At 41.4% G+C, this 13933-nt stretch overlaps 1 protein-coding gene across 1 annotated transcript in view; it reads right to left on the minus strand.

Annotated features, from left to right (window-relative positions):
* Nucleotides 1-295: 295 nt before the first annotated feature.
* LOC139459145 (WD repeat-containing protein 38-like) overlaps nucleotides 296-13933 on the minus strand; it is a 38645-nt gene continuing 25007 nt past the window's right edge. Inside the window, exons 2-8 of the mRNA XM_071240597.1 lie at nucleotides 12866-12986; nucleotides 6450-6566; nucleotides 5383-5480; nucleotides 3620-3700; nucleotides 2886-3197; nucleotides 1866-2063; nucleotides 296-997 (exon numbers count right to left, since the gene is read on the minus strand). Of these exons, the coding sequence (XP_071096698.1) occupies nucleotides 827-997; nucleotides 1866-2063; nucleotides 2886-3197; nucleotides 3620-3700; nucleotides 5383-5480; nucleotides 6450-6566; nucleotides 12866-12986 (1098 nt within the window). The 3' untranslated portion in view covers nucleotides 296-826. The remainder of the gene's footprint in view (nucleotides 998-1865; nucleotides 2064-2885; nucleotides 3198-3619; nucleotides 3701-5382; nucleotides 5481-6449; nucleotides 6567-12865; nucleotides 12987-13933) is intronic.

The following is a 13933-nucleotide window of genomic DNA, read 5'->3' on the forward strand; positions in this document are numbered from 1 at the left end:
TGTGTGATACATTTGTTGATCGTATACGACCTGTTGTTTGTATGTTGGTTTCACACTAAGTTCTTATGTACATATTTCTAGATTAACATATGGTTTCAATTGGGGAATAGACACCTAACAATATATGTTATATATTTAGAGTGAGTGAGTTTGATTTTATCCTGCTTTTATCAATATTCCAGCAATATCACCAGGAAACACCAGAAATGGGCTTCACACATTATACCCATGTCGGGAAATGACCCTGGTCTTCAGCGTGATGAGCGAATGCTTTAACCACTAGGCTGCCGACCTCCCCTTAATATTTAGAGATGAAATACTATATTTATCACCAAATATATAATTCATATTTAACTCAAATGAAATACCTCTTTTTGCCAGAACAACTTTCAGTCATATTAGCTTTTCTTCTAAAATAACATGCACCGCTCATGAAAATATAAATTTTGTCATGTCACATGATGAGACGAACAAAGCCAAATATTCATGTTATTTTATATTTTTTGACACAAAACTGACAAACCCACACGATGTTACATGAAAAAAAAACATTCAGAGTTGATTATTTATTTCCACGTGTCTTAGTTCAAATTGCAAACCTTGAAAACAGCAAAGTGTCGCCTTAGATTCCTTTTTCTGCTGCACTGCCTGGTGAAGTGCCTCACTCACACCAACGTCCGCTCTAACATCGTGAATAGTGTAGTTCCAGTAACAAGACAGAATGACTAGTTCATGGGAAAGCAGTGTTTGGTTTACATTAGCACACCTTTAAACATTATTCCATATAAATATAGACTGTAGCACAATGTGATGCTTTGTCAAAGAGTCACGAGTCCTCATCGCTCGCAGGGGTGCACGATCTCGGCAAGCCGATCATCTTCTCTGCTGTCTGAGATGAGGACATCTCATGTATGGCCAATGTGGTGACCGCTGCACCACACGCCACGAGGGCACCTCCAGCAGTGAAAGCACAGTGATGGGCCTGGTCCGTCTCCCCCTAGAAGTAGAGTGAATGAGTGAGTGAGTTGGGTTTAATGCTGCTTTGAACAGTATCCTAGTTATATCAGGGTTTGTCAGCATAATGAGGGAGGAAAACCCCAAATGATGCAGGTGCTATACATGGTGGCAAACCTAGAAACAGTATCTAGGCAAACCAGGATTCAAACACACAATCACAGATTTCTGGCATGCCCAAGGGATGAAAATCTGCACAGTGAATTGGCACCTTAGACAAGTGGGCCATCCGCATGGGTGAGTTGGGTAAACATGTAAGTCATGCAGATGGTAAACACTAGCCACTTGCTGAACCTATGGGTATGGTGCTGGCAAATTAAGGATCATGATATGTCAAAGAGAATCCGAGACTGAAACCCATGACAAGAAGTAGATCCTGAAACAGTTCTGGGACATCCATTCACAGCACCTCAGACCAATGTGCCACCTAAACAAACCGACACTGTTAGCATAGAAGATCATCTATACATGCATTCCAATATTGATCTACTGTAACTGAAGTTATATATAATGAAGTGACAGTGGAGGTAGTGAACTAACTTCAAAGAGTGAGTGAGTTGGGTTTAACACACTTTTAACAGTATTCCAGTTATATCGCGGCGTGTCAGCTTAATGTGGGAGGAAAGCCCGAAGTGATGCAGGTCTCAGACGTTTACCACGAGCACAGGTATGGTGCTGACAAACCTAGAAACATTATTGGGGCGAACCGGGATTCCAACCCACAATCATAGGTTTCTGGAGTGCCCAAGGGACGCGACTCTGCACAGCGAATCGCGGGGCCTTAAATGACAGGGCCACCCATGCCCCCTCAACACTAACAGAGAGTCAGCACCTTCATGCCTTCGCCTTACCTCCAACACTTTGACACACTTTCCATTGATGACATCCCACACACGCACGCTGTCGTCATCACTAGCACTAGCCAGATAGGTTCCGTCAGGGGAGAAGGCCAGAGCTTGGACCCATCCCTCGTGGCCCTCACACACATGGAGGACACGCCCGGTCCGTGGGTTCCACATCCTCACCGTCTTGTCCCACGATCCTGAAGCCTGCAACACCCAACAACTTCAACTACGCACATCCAGCAGGGGATCCTACACATCCAGCAGGTGATCCTAAACTCTCAGCTCATACTGTAAAATGTGCTGAAAGTCACTGCACGCATTAAAACTGATCATTTCGTAAATAATATATCATGTCATATTCAGATATCTTTCAGGTTCCTATCAGCGAGCGAGTGAGCCGGGTTTAACTCTTTTGAACAGTTTTACAGTCACATGACAGCATCTCAGCTTGATGTGGGAGGAAAGACCTAAGTGATGCAGGTCTCAGATGTTTTGCAACTTTGGTGAAACCCATGAGCATGTGTAGGGTGTTGACAAACCAAGAGATAATCAGATTCGAACCCAGGTTTTTGGCATGATGAGCGAACACCTTAATCTCTAGGCTACCCCACCATCCCTTCTTCAGATATCAGAAAAAGCTTCCTGAAAACCACCAAAATCAACCATTTGACCAAAAACACATAATGTATCGCCACTGTTGAAGGGATGACGTCTGCTTCAATGACTCCTGGTTGACAAAATGTGAAAAAAAAAAAAACATAATGGAAGTTGTTCAGATAAATATTAATCAAATCTGAGCTAAAATTAATGTTGTATCCGTTTTGCCAAGTTAGATGGCACATCTTTTTCAATTCCAGGACAGAAAAAAAAGAGGATACAGAAATTATTAAGGAAGTATTCCTGCGCATTGAAAAGTTCAAAACAATTCTGGTATCCAATCCCATTCAACAACATTTTTCAACCAATCAAATTGAAGAACAAACAAGCATTCATTTCACAATGCAGTAGAACATCATCTGCACTGACCAGCATCCCGTCCTTGGAGAAGGCCACAGCGTGGATGTTCCCCTTGTGCCCAGACAACACCTTCACCCCCTCCCTCGCCCCTGGGCTGGGGGTAGGGGTGGGGCTTGGTGTAGTGGAGGGAGCAGGGGTATGTGATGATGTTGATGCCTGTGTTAATGCTCCATCTGCTGATGTTGATGCTGATGTTGATGCTGACATGGATGAGGAACTAGATGATGATGCTTGAGTTGATGTTGTAGCTGTGGATGTCATTGATGCAGTTGGTTTGGGCAGATCCCATACTCTAATAGTAAAATCCCAGGAACCAGTTGCCTGGACATAAAAGTGAATTTCATGTATACTGATGGAACAAAAAGGAGACAGGAATAAAATAGCAGACAAATGTTCATTGATGTGTTCAGTACAGTACATCAGTTAACACGGCTTGTCACAGAGTGAAATGTCAGTACCAATATAGTGTTCTTATGTATTCCCCAACCCATACCCCCTTCCTCAATATGCCCCCCAAAAAGCATAAAACCCAAATCTCTTGCAATCACTTTAAACACACTGACATCATGAGCATCGATCCACACAACTGAAGCGATGCAGAATCAACTGTCCCAAGCATGGTTCCCTGCAGACTGACAATCCACATTCGCACTGTGACCCCATCACTCATCCCCACCCCTCCCCAAATCAGTACCCTCACATAGTAGTGCCCTCGACAATCATGCTTCTCCATTTTAACTTACGATCCATTTCCCATTGGGGGAGAAAGCGATGGACTGCACCAGGTTCTCGTGCCCCGTGAATATCCTCACACCACCACCAGACTGCAAAAACAACATCTTTACAATGCTCAAAGGGTAACTGATTTGTCACTAAGAAATATTATATTTTCTTTGTACTGATTTGCTGAGTGACACAAAGCTGCCTATGATGTCAGTAAGTCCAGTATCGCAAATATTTGACTTCAGACCCTGACATGTACAATACAGCTCATGACTTGCCCAATTATCTTACTTGTGACAGATAATCCAAAGATCCTTGTTGAAGGCCAGGGTGTTGTTGTACAAAGTGATCTTAGCGCTAAGGTGATCATAACTTCTATACCTTAACATGGAACTTATGGAACATAAGTTAACATGGAACATGGACTTTTGACAATCGTAGCGCTAAGGTTGTTTTGTACAACTGCACCCAGGGGCGGGTTCCACAAAGCGATCATAGCGCTAAGACGATCGTAACTCCCATAGACTTACGACTGTCGTAGCGCAACGATAGCTTTGTGGGTCCCAGAAGTTATTTTCTGGTTGCAGAGCTTCACATACTCTATTCATTCGCGAACACCTGGTATCATCACTATTTGATAATGATTCATAAACACATGCTTATGATAGAGTTGGAAGAGATTTCTGTTGAATAAATGACATGTTTATAAGACCTTACATCAGTTTATACTTTATATTTCATTAAATTTCAGTAAGAGCCACTTTTTCAAAAAAATGTAATTGGGCGACAGTCAAATGTTTTTCTTTTTTTTAATTTCGATCTTCACCTGCTCCAACCGAAATTCACAATTGTGTAGGGACACATATCCAAGCCATCACAACCTTTCCTGATCATGAATAGCATTGCTGATTGGCAGGATATTGGTTTCATGAAAGTGTAATTTACAGAAAGAACCAAAAATAAAAGAAATATACTGGAATATTAATGTGAAACAAGAGGCAAATTTGGCATGAAAAGATATATAAAAAATAGATTTTTTTGTTATGGCCCAAGTGGAAATACATTTAATTGACATTGTCTTCAGAAAAAAGCCAGTACAAAATGTCTAAGGGAAATATTCATACTTTGTTTTTAGTGGAGTCAAAATCCTTATGCTTTCGCTATTTGTGAAAGTTGTGGTTTTTTTAAGTCCAGGGCCCACTTGCACAAAGCGATCTTAGCGCTAAGACTATTGTAAGCCTATGTTAAAGTATGGTAGTTACGATCATCTTAGCGCTAAGATCGCTTTGTGCAAGTGGGCCCTGGACCCATTTGCACAAAGCAATCTTAGCGCTACAATAATCATAACTCCCATACTTTAACATAGGCTTACAATAGTCTTAGCGCTAAGATCACTTTGTGCAAGAGGGCCCAGGTGATAGAAATGGTATTAATGGGTCAAAATGTAAGGTTTTGTATTTTGGTTAGGTTTGTTGTTTAACGCCACGCTCAGCAATATTGCAGCGATATATAGCCTCTTAAGACAAGCATAGTCGCCTTTTACAGCAAGCATGGGTTGCTGAAGACCTTTTCTACCCCGGATTTTCATGGGTCCCAATTGTCAGGATGAAGTTTCATCAACAATTCTCTTGTTTTAGTTTCTTTACCCATCATTTATTCATGTACACAGACTGTGACAGACTGCTGGTATTGTCAAATGTGGTTAACATTCAATGCATTTGTAGGGTTACTGTTTGTATATGATTTTGATATGAGTAACTGAAGCAAGCAGGCTATCAGTTACCTCAACATCCCACAAGATGGCAGACCTATCCCATGATCCCGAGCACAGCAGAGCGCCATCTGGTGAGAAGACAACCACCTCCACACTTTTGGTGTGACCTGGCAACAGACATGTTTACATTCATAGGTCAGCTACTGTAGATGATATCTATACAGGCATTCCAATACTGATCTACTGTAACTGAAGTTATATATAATGAAGTGATAGTGGAGGTAGTGAAATAACTTAGTAAAACTTCAAAGAGTGAGTGAGTGAGTTGGGTTTAACACCACTTTTAACAGTATTCCAGTTATATCACGGAGTGTCAGCTTAATGTGGGAGGAAAGCCCAAAGTGATGCAGGTCAGATGTTTACCACTTCGGTGAAACCCACGATGGTGCTAACAAACCTAGAAACATAGTCAGGCGAACCTGGATCCGAACCCACAATCATAGGTTTCTGGCGTGCCAAAGGGACGCAACTCTGCTCTGCAAATTGCAGCGCCTTAGACGACTGGGCCATCCATGCCCCCTCAAACTTCAAAGAAACTAAAATGTTTTAGTTAATTGTTACAGCTGTTGCTGACATACTGCATGAAGTAATACAATGTACCCGAGTGAGTGAGTATGGTTTTACGCCGCTTTAAGCAATATTCCAGCAATATCAAAGCGGGTGACACCAGTAATGGGCTGCACACATTGTACCCATGTAGGGAATCAAACCCAGGTCTTCAGTGTGACGAGCGAACGCTTCAACCACTAGACAATGTATCTGAGGGAGTGAGTGAGTGAGTATGGTTTTACGCCGCTTTAAGCAATATTCCAGCAATATCAAAGCGGGTGACACCAGTAATGGGCTGCACACATTGTACCCATGTAGGGAATCAAACCCAGGTCTTCGGCGTGACGAGCGAACGCTTCAACCACTAGACAATGTATCTGAAGTGAGAACTGTAGCTGAAATTCTACTCACGATAACAATAATTAGAGACTTATAATGACATTTATGAAATGATATTTTTGGGATGAGTAGGTGTGTTGACTTCCAGTTCAGGATAAGTCATCTGAAGCTGCTCCTGCTGCACATGCCTTTTAGGAGATGTAGCAGTGAGGCATCTCGCATCCTCCACACCCGTGCAGTCTTGTCATACGATCCACTCGCAAAGTGGCGACAATCAGCAGTAATGGCCACACTCTTTATTGCCCCTGAAAGAAAATATAAAAGCAATTACTTTGGGCAATATTTACAAGGAGCCTCAAAATAAATTTCTGTTTCTGGAAACATGCTTTAAAGATAGGGCAAAGGTTACAATATAACATTACCAAAACAAGAAGGCAAAGGTTACAATATAACATTACCAAAACAAGAAGGCAAAGGTTACAATATAACATTAACAAAACAAGAAGGTAAAGGTTACAATATAACATTACCAAAACAAGAAGGCAAAGGTTACAATATAACATTAACAAAACAAGAATATTATGAACAACATGTCCAGAAAGCAATTAGGTTTCTTTTTCTTTTTCTGGAACAAACTATAGCAGGACCTCCATCCAAGGTTCAGTCCCATAATGACATGGCATACATCACAGTGTCAGTCTCATAATGACACAACATCAATTAAAGGGTCGGTCCCATAATGACAAAACATCCATCAAAGTGTCAGTCTCACAATGACACAACATCCATTAAATGGTCAGTCCCATAATGACACAACATCCATTAAACGGTCAGTCCCATAATGACACAACATCCATCACAGTGTCAGTCTCATAATGACACAACATTAATTAAAGGGTCTGTTCCATAATGACACAACATCCCTCAAAGGGTCAGTCCCATAATGACACAACATCCATCACAGCGTTAGTCCCATAATGACACAACGTCCATTAAAGGGTCAGTCCCATAATGACACAACATCAATTAAAGGGCCAGTCCCATAATAACACAACATCCATCACTGTGTCAGTCCCATAATGACACTACATCAATTAAAGGGTCAGTCCCATAATGACACAACATCCATCAAAGGGTCAGTCCCATAATGACACAACATCAATTAAAGGGTCAGTCCCATAATGACACAACATCCATCACAGTGTCAGTCCCATAATGACACAACATCCCTCAAAGGGTCAGTCCCATAATGACACAACATCCATCACAGTTTCAGTCCCATTATGACAGAGCATCCCTCAAAGGGTCAGTCCCATAATGACACAACATCCATTAAAGGGTCAGTCCCATAATGATGCAACATCCATCACAGTGTCAGTCCCATAATGACACAACATCAATTAAAGGGCCAGTCCCATAATGACACAACATTTATCACAGTGTCAGTCCAATAATGACACAACGTCCCTCAAAGGGTCAGTCCCATAATGACACAACATCCATCACAGTGTCAGTCCCATAATGACACGACATCAATTAAAGGGTCAGTACCATAATGATGCAACATCCATCACAGTGTCAGTCCCATAATGACACAACGTCCCTCAAAGGGTCAGTCCCATAATGACACAACATCCATCACTGTGTCAGTCCCATAATGACACAACATCCATCACTGTGTCAGTCCCATAATGATACAACATCAATTAGAGGGTCAGTCCCATAATGACAAAACATCAATTAAAGGGTCATTCCCATAATGACAAAACATCAATTAAAGGGTCAGTCCCATAATGACACAACATCCATCAAAGTGTCAGTCCCATAATGACACAACATTCAATAAAGGGTCAGTCCCATAATGACACAACATCCATCACAGTGTCAGTCCCATAATGACACAACATCAATTAAAGGGCCAGTCCCATAATGACACAACATCCATCAAAGGGTCAGTCCCATAATGACACAACATCCATTAAAGGGTCAGTCCCATAATGACACTACATCAATTAAAGGGTCAGTCCCATAATGACACAACATCCATCAAAGGGTCAGTCCCATAATGACACAACATCAATTAAAGGGTCAGTCCCATAATGACACAACATCCATCACAGTGTCAGTCCCATAATGACACAACATCCCTCAAAGGGTCAGTCCCATAATGACACAACATCCATCACAGTTTCAGTCCCATAATGACAGAGCATCCCTCAAAGGGTCAGTCCCATAATGACACAACATCCATTAAAGGGTCAGTTCCATAATGATGCAACATCCATCACAGTGTCAGTCCCATAATGACACAACATCAATTAAAGGGCCAGTCCCATAATGACACAACATCTATCACAGTGTCAGTCCAATAATGACACAACGTCCCTCAAAGGGTCAGTCCCATAATGACACAACATCCATCACAGTGTCAGTCCCATAATGACACGACATCAATTAAAGGGTCAGTACCATAATGACACAACATCCATCACAGTGTCAGTCCCATAATGACACAACGTCCCTCAAAGGGTCAGTCCCATAATGACACAACATCCATCACTGTGTCAGTCCCATAATGACACAACATCCATCACTGTGTCAGTCCCATAATGATACAACATCAATTAGAGGGTCAGTCCCATAATGACAAAACATCAATTAAAGGGTCATTCCCATAATGACACAACATCAATTAAAGGGTCAGTCCCATAATGACACAACATCCATCAAAGTGTCAGTCCCATAATGACACAACATTCAATAAAGGGTCAGTCCCATAATGACACAACATCCATCACAGTGTCAGTCCCATAATGACACAACATCAATTAAAGGGCCAGTCCCATAATGACACAACATCTATCACATTGTCAGTCCAATAATGACACAGCATCCCTCAAAGGGTCAGTCCCATAATGACACAACATCCATCACTGTGTCAGTCCCATAATGATACAACATCAATTAGAGGGTCAGTCCCATAATGACAAAACATCAATTAAAGGGTCATTCCCATAATGACACAACATCAATTAAAGGGTCAGTCCCATAATGACACAACATCCATCAAAGTGTCAGTCCCATAATGACACAACATTCAATAAAGGGTCAGTCCCATAATGACACAACATCCATCACAGTGTCAGTCCCATAATGACACAACATCAATTAAAGGGCCAGTCCCATAATGACACAACATCCATCACAGTGTCAGTCCCATAATGACACAACATCAATTAAAGGGTCAGTACCATAATGACACAACATCCATCACAGTGTCAGTCCCATAATGACACAACGTCCCTCAAAGGGTCAGTCCCATAATGACAAAACATCCATCACTGTGTCAGTCCCATATTGACACAACATCCATCACTGTGTCAGTCCCATAATGACACAACATCCATCACTGTGTCAGTCCCATAATGATACAACATCAATTAAAGGGTCAGTCCCATAATGACACACCATCCCTCAAAGGGTCAGTCCCATAATGACACAACATCAATTAAAGGGTCAGGCACATAATGACACAACATCCATCACAGTGTCAGTCCCATAATGACACAACATCCCTCAAAGGGTCAGTCCCATAATGACACAACATCCATTAAAGGGTCAGTCCCATAATGACAAAACATCCATCACAGTGTCAGTCCCATAATGACACAACATCAATTAAAGGGTCAGTCCCATAATGACAAAACATCAATTAAAGGGTCAGTCCAATAATGACACAACATCCATCACAGTGTCAGTCCCATAATGACACTACATCTCTCAAAGGGTCAGTCCCATAATGGCACAACATCCATTAAAGGGTCAGTCCAATAATGACACAACATCAATTAAAGGGTCAGTCCCATAATGACACAACATCAATTAAAATGTCAGTCCCATAATGATTTGTTTGTTCGTTTGTTGTTTAACGCCCACTCAGCAAAATTCAAGCTATTATGGCGTCGATGTGTGTAAAAGTAATCAAGTCTGGACCAGACAATCCAGTGTAGGGTTACTGTGTAAGTATCTTCAGCAGACAAATCTGCGACATTGAAAAATAATCATCGTTATTCCACAATATATACATGCATTGGAGGATAAGAGAAAAACGTTTTGTGATGAGAGAAGCAAGAATCAAAACGAATGACAAACTACATGGGACATGAACTTGAATCATAAAAGAAATGTTTAAAAGGAAACACTGATGTGCTACAGAAAACTTAATACATTCGCCAACATTCAGTTCATAGGATCCTTAGTTGTACAGAGCAGTTGGAAGGAAAATCAGGAAAGACAATTGCATGCTGGTAATTGTGACCTAGAGGAATAGATTGAAACAGCACTATGTTACAAATTCACTTCTAAGGGGGGACACAGGTGGCCAAGTCATCTAAGGTGCTGCAATTTGCAGAGCAGAGTTGCAGAGTTGCATCCCTTGGGAACGCCAGAAACCTGTGATTGTGGGTTTGAATCCCGGTTCGCCCTGATTATGTTTCTAGGTTTGTCAGCACCATACCCGTGGGTTTCACCGATGTGGTAAACGTCTGAGACCTGCATCACTTCAAGGCTTGACACTCCGCAATATAACTGGAATACTGTTAAAAGCGGCATTAAACCCAACTCACTCACTCACTTATAAGGACATAGCCCTCTTTTCAGAATACAAGTAGTTCCTACGAATAGAACCATACACATATGGGTTTCAGGTTTGTACATGTTTTCAAAAAAATAAAAAAAGCTGTTATTTTGTAAAAACTCGAGAAAACTCACAGACTGAAAACGACAGGCTTTTTCTAGTATTCAACTGAATACGAAGACTGGCGTGTACATCATGGCGACAGATTCAATTCCAGCAAATGGTGTATGAATTAAAACTCATAACCCTGAAATTACTTAGGAATGGAATATTTAATATTATGCGGCTGCAGAATGTTGGGGCGAGGATTATTTGTATGTTATGGAAATATAAATAAAATATTTAGATAATAAATGTAAATATGGCAGCCAAATGATATGTACATTTCAAATATTGGTCATATGGGACTCCGATGACATGTTTATTTCCTAACATGCATTAATTTGGGCAACACTGTCATTTCATGTCCTGTTCTCTGACATAAGAGCAGTGATCTTGTGAGCATAGCTTGGCCACAGAAGAGTATGATGTACACTAAGAAATGGAACTAGGCCCTGAGATCAAGCGTATAATGGCATCTGTGGAAATTCGAATTCCTCCAACTTCGGCATTAAAGGATACAGCAGCTCTTTCTGCTGAGGTAGGGAGATGAGTTGTTTCATGGGGATTATTTAGAAGAGAAATGAGGGTGAAAATCTCTCAACGGAAAATAGTCAGATCCATCACGAGTTTCTTCAACTCCTTCTGAGTCCCAAGGGTCAGAGATAATCCTGGGGGATGACAAAGTCTAGCGTATGGCAGCCGGATCAACCAAAAGATCCATGTGGTCATCATGCGTGTCTTCGTCCGAGGGTGACCGCGACTCAGGAATGATCAAGCCCATTGAGTGCGAGACTCCAATCTATATGGAACGGTTCCTGGATGGTCGGCTTGGTTATGATTGCCTTCTCTATAATCCTGGGGCGGTCGGGTAGCCTAGTGGTTAAAGCGTTCGCTCGTCATGCCAAAGACCCGTGTCCGATTCCCGATATGGGTACAATGTGTGAGGCCCAATTCTGGTGTCCCCCGCCGTGATATTGCTGGAATATTGCTAAAAGTGGCGTAAAACCATACTCACTCACTCACTCACTCACACTCTATGGTCCTTATCCTGGTAGCTGAATTCTGAGTGCTCTTGATTGCTTTGGAGTGCTTCTGAGCACTTGAGTGCTTCTGAGCGCTTCTGAGCGCTTCTGAGACCTTCTGAGACCTTCTGAGACACCAGTGGGATCCGTGCGGTGACCCTGAAGACCTGTTAATGAACAGTGGCTTGGCTCCTGCCAGGTCCATATGGGTACCGTATGGCGACCGTGACGATGTGCTGTGCTTAAGCGACAAGGTGCACATTTGATCCATGCAGTAGGTTGGCTGGACAACTGGCTTCCCATGCAATGGTTCTGGTTACCATGTGGAGACCATGGCTCTTGGGGAGGTAATGCTGACTCGCAGGCTTCGACCCGGTTGGGCAGTCGATGACAAGATGAGAGCAACCTCAGAGGCCACGAGTAGGTAGACGGGAGAAGATTATCTGGCTGACTATATTGACATACCCTAGGTCTTGCTGCTCGTTTTCTGTTTTTTACCTGAATGACCTTTGACTTTACAAACAAACTCTCCAGTTCTGGCATTGAAGATATCCATACTACCATCTCGAAATCTGAAGTCTGCTTATTGAATGAAGAAGTACCATTAGAACAGTGAAAAATATATAATCTGGACCCCAATACACATTGCAATACAGCTCTCCATATTGCGGTATACTGCAATACAATTTTTATGTGCCAATATGTCCACCCATCATAACAGCATATATATGCTCATGTCACAAACATGGGTACTATTTGAAGATTTAGAAAGAAAGAAAACAAACCAAATTGCCTGCATATTGACTGATACTCTAAGTCTTACTGCTCGCTTTCTGGTTTTTACCTGAATGACCTTTGACTTTACAAACAAACTCTCCAGTTCTGGCGTTGAAGATTCGAATTCTCTCGTCATCAGATCCGGTTATCAGGATCTGGAAATCATTGGAAAAAGCCACGCAGTTTACCTGAAACATAACACGGGTGTTAGGCTAAAAAAATAATATTCTTGGTTCTCAGGCACTGCTCACATCATCATAAAGTTTGCCACATATTCCATTTTTCTTTCCATTTTAAAATAAAACACAAAATTGCAACTGTAGTCAGATACTATTTTCCACTATCTTACTCAACAAGGAATACATTTATGTAGGGAGGCCCTTTCCAGGTTGATTGTACACAATTGTAGATTTGCTGTGAACACCCAGTCAGCAGAGACCATCTACATGAGGGTCCTGATGGGTTTTAATGCTTAAGGTAAAACATACTTCCAACACTATCGTAAACGTAAAATTCATCTTTTTTTTTATCGTAAATGCTTATCGTAAAATACCAAAAAATAACTGCTTAACGTAAGTAAATAATTGACTGCTTATTGTAAAATGATTAAAATAGTCAAAAACAGTCTGTCTTCAAGACCCAAATGCTTCATCAGTCTAGAATGTTTCGCGATTTGAGATTTTACCCGGTATTAAAAATATGAATTGTCAGGATGAAACGAAAGCAGAATTAAAAGTCCCATGTCCTGCCATGGCTTATTTAGGAATTTTTCGCGACGATTTTATTGGAAAAGAAGAAAAATTACTGTTTAATGAAAAAGTATCCTAAATTTTACTGCTTACTGCTTATGAAACCCACCCATCAGGACCCTCCTACATGGATGGACATGATGGAACATTCACTTCCTGTCCTGCACTCTGGGATCAAGTCTATATCCTGTATGTCAGACGCGGAACTGTCAACTATCCCCTTATATTTACCTTGACATTGTGTGTATAAATAAAGTACAAGTTTACTTTTCTACTTTTCTTGGGTCACTCCATTCTAATATTTAGGTAACATAGGGTAGACCAGTCAGTGCCTTCAGCCATGCCCTATATTATCATGGGAGGATACCGGTTGATGGCTCTTGTCT

Source organism: Haliotis cracherodii, unplaced genomic scaffold, assembly GCF_022045235.1.
Source record: "Haliotis cracherodii isolate W230 unplaced genomic scaffold, xgHalCrac1.p SCAF_13, whole genome shotgun sequence".
Taxonomy (NCBI): domain Eukaryota; kingdom Metazoa; phylum Mollusca; class Gastropoda; order Lepetellida; family Haliotidae; genus Haliotis; species Haliotis cracherodii.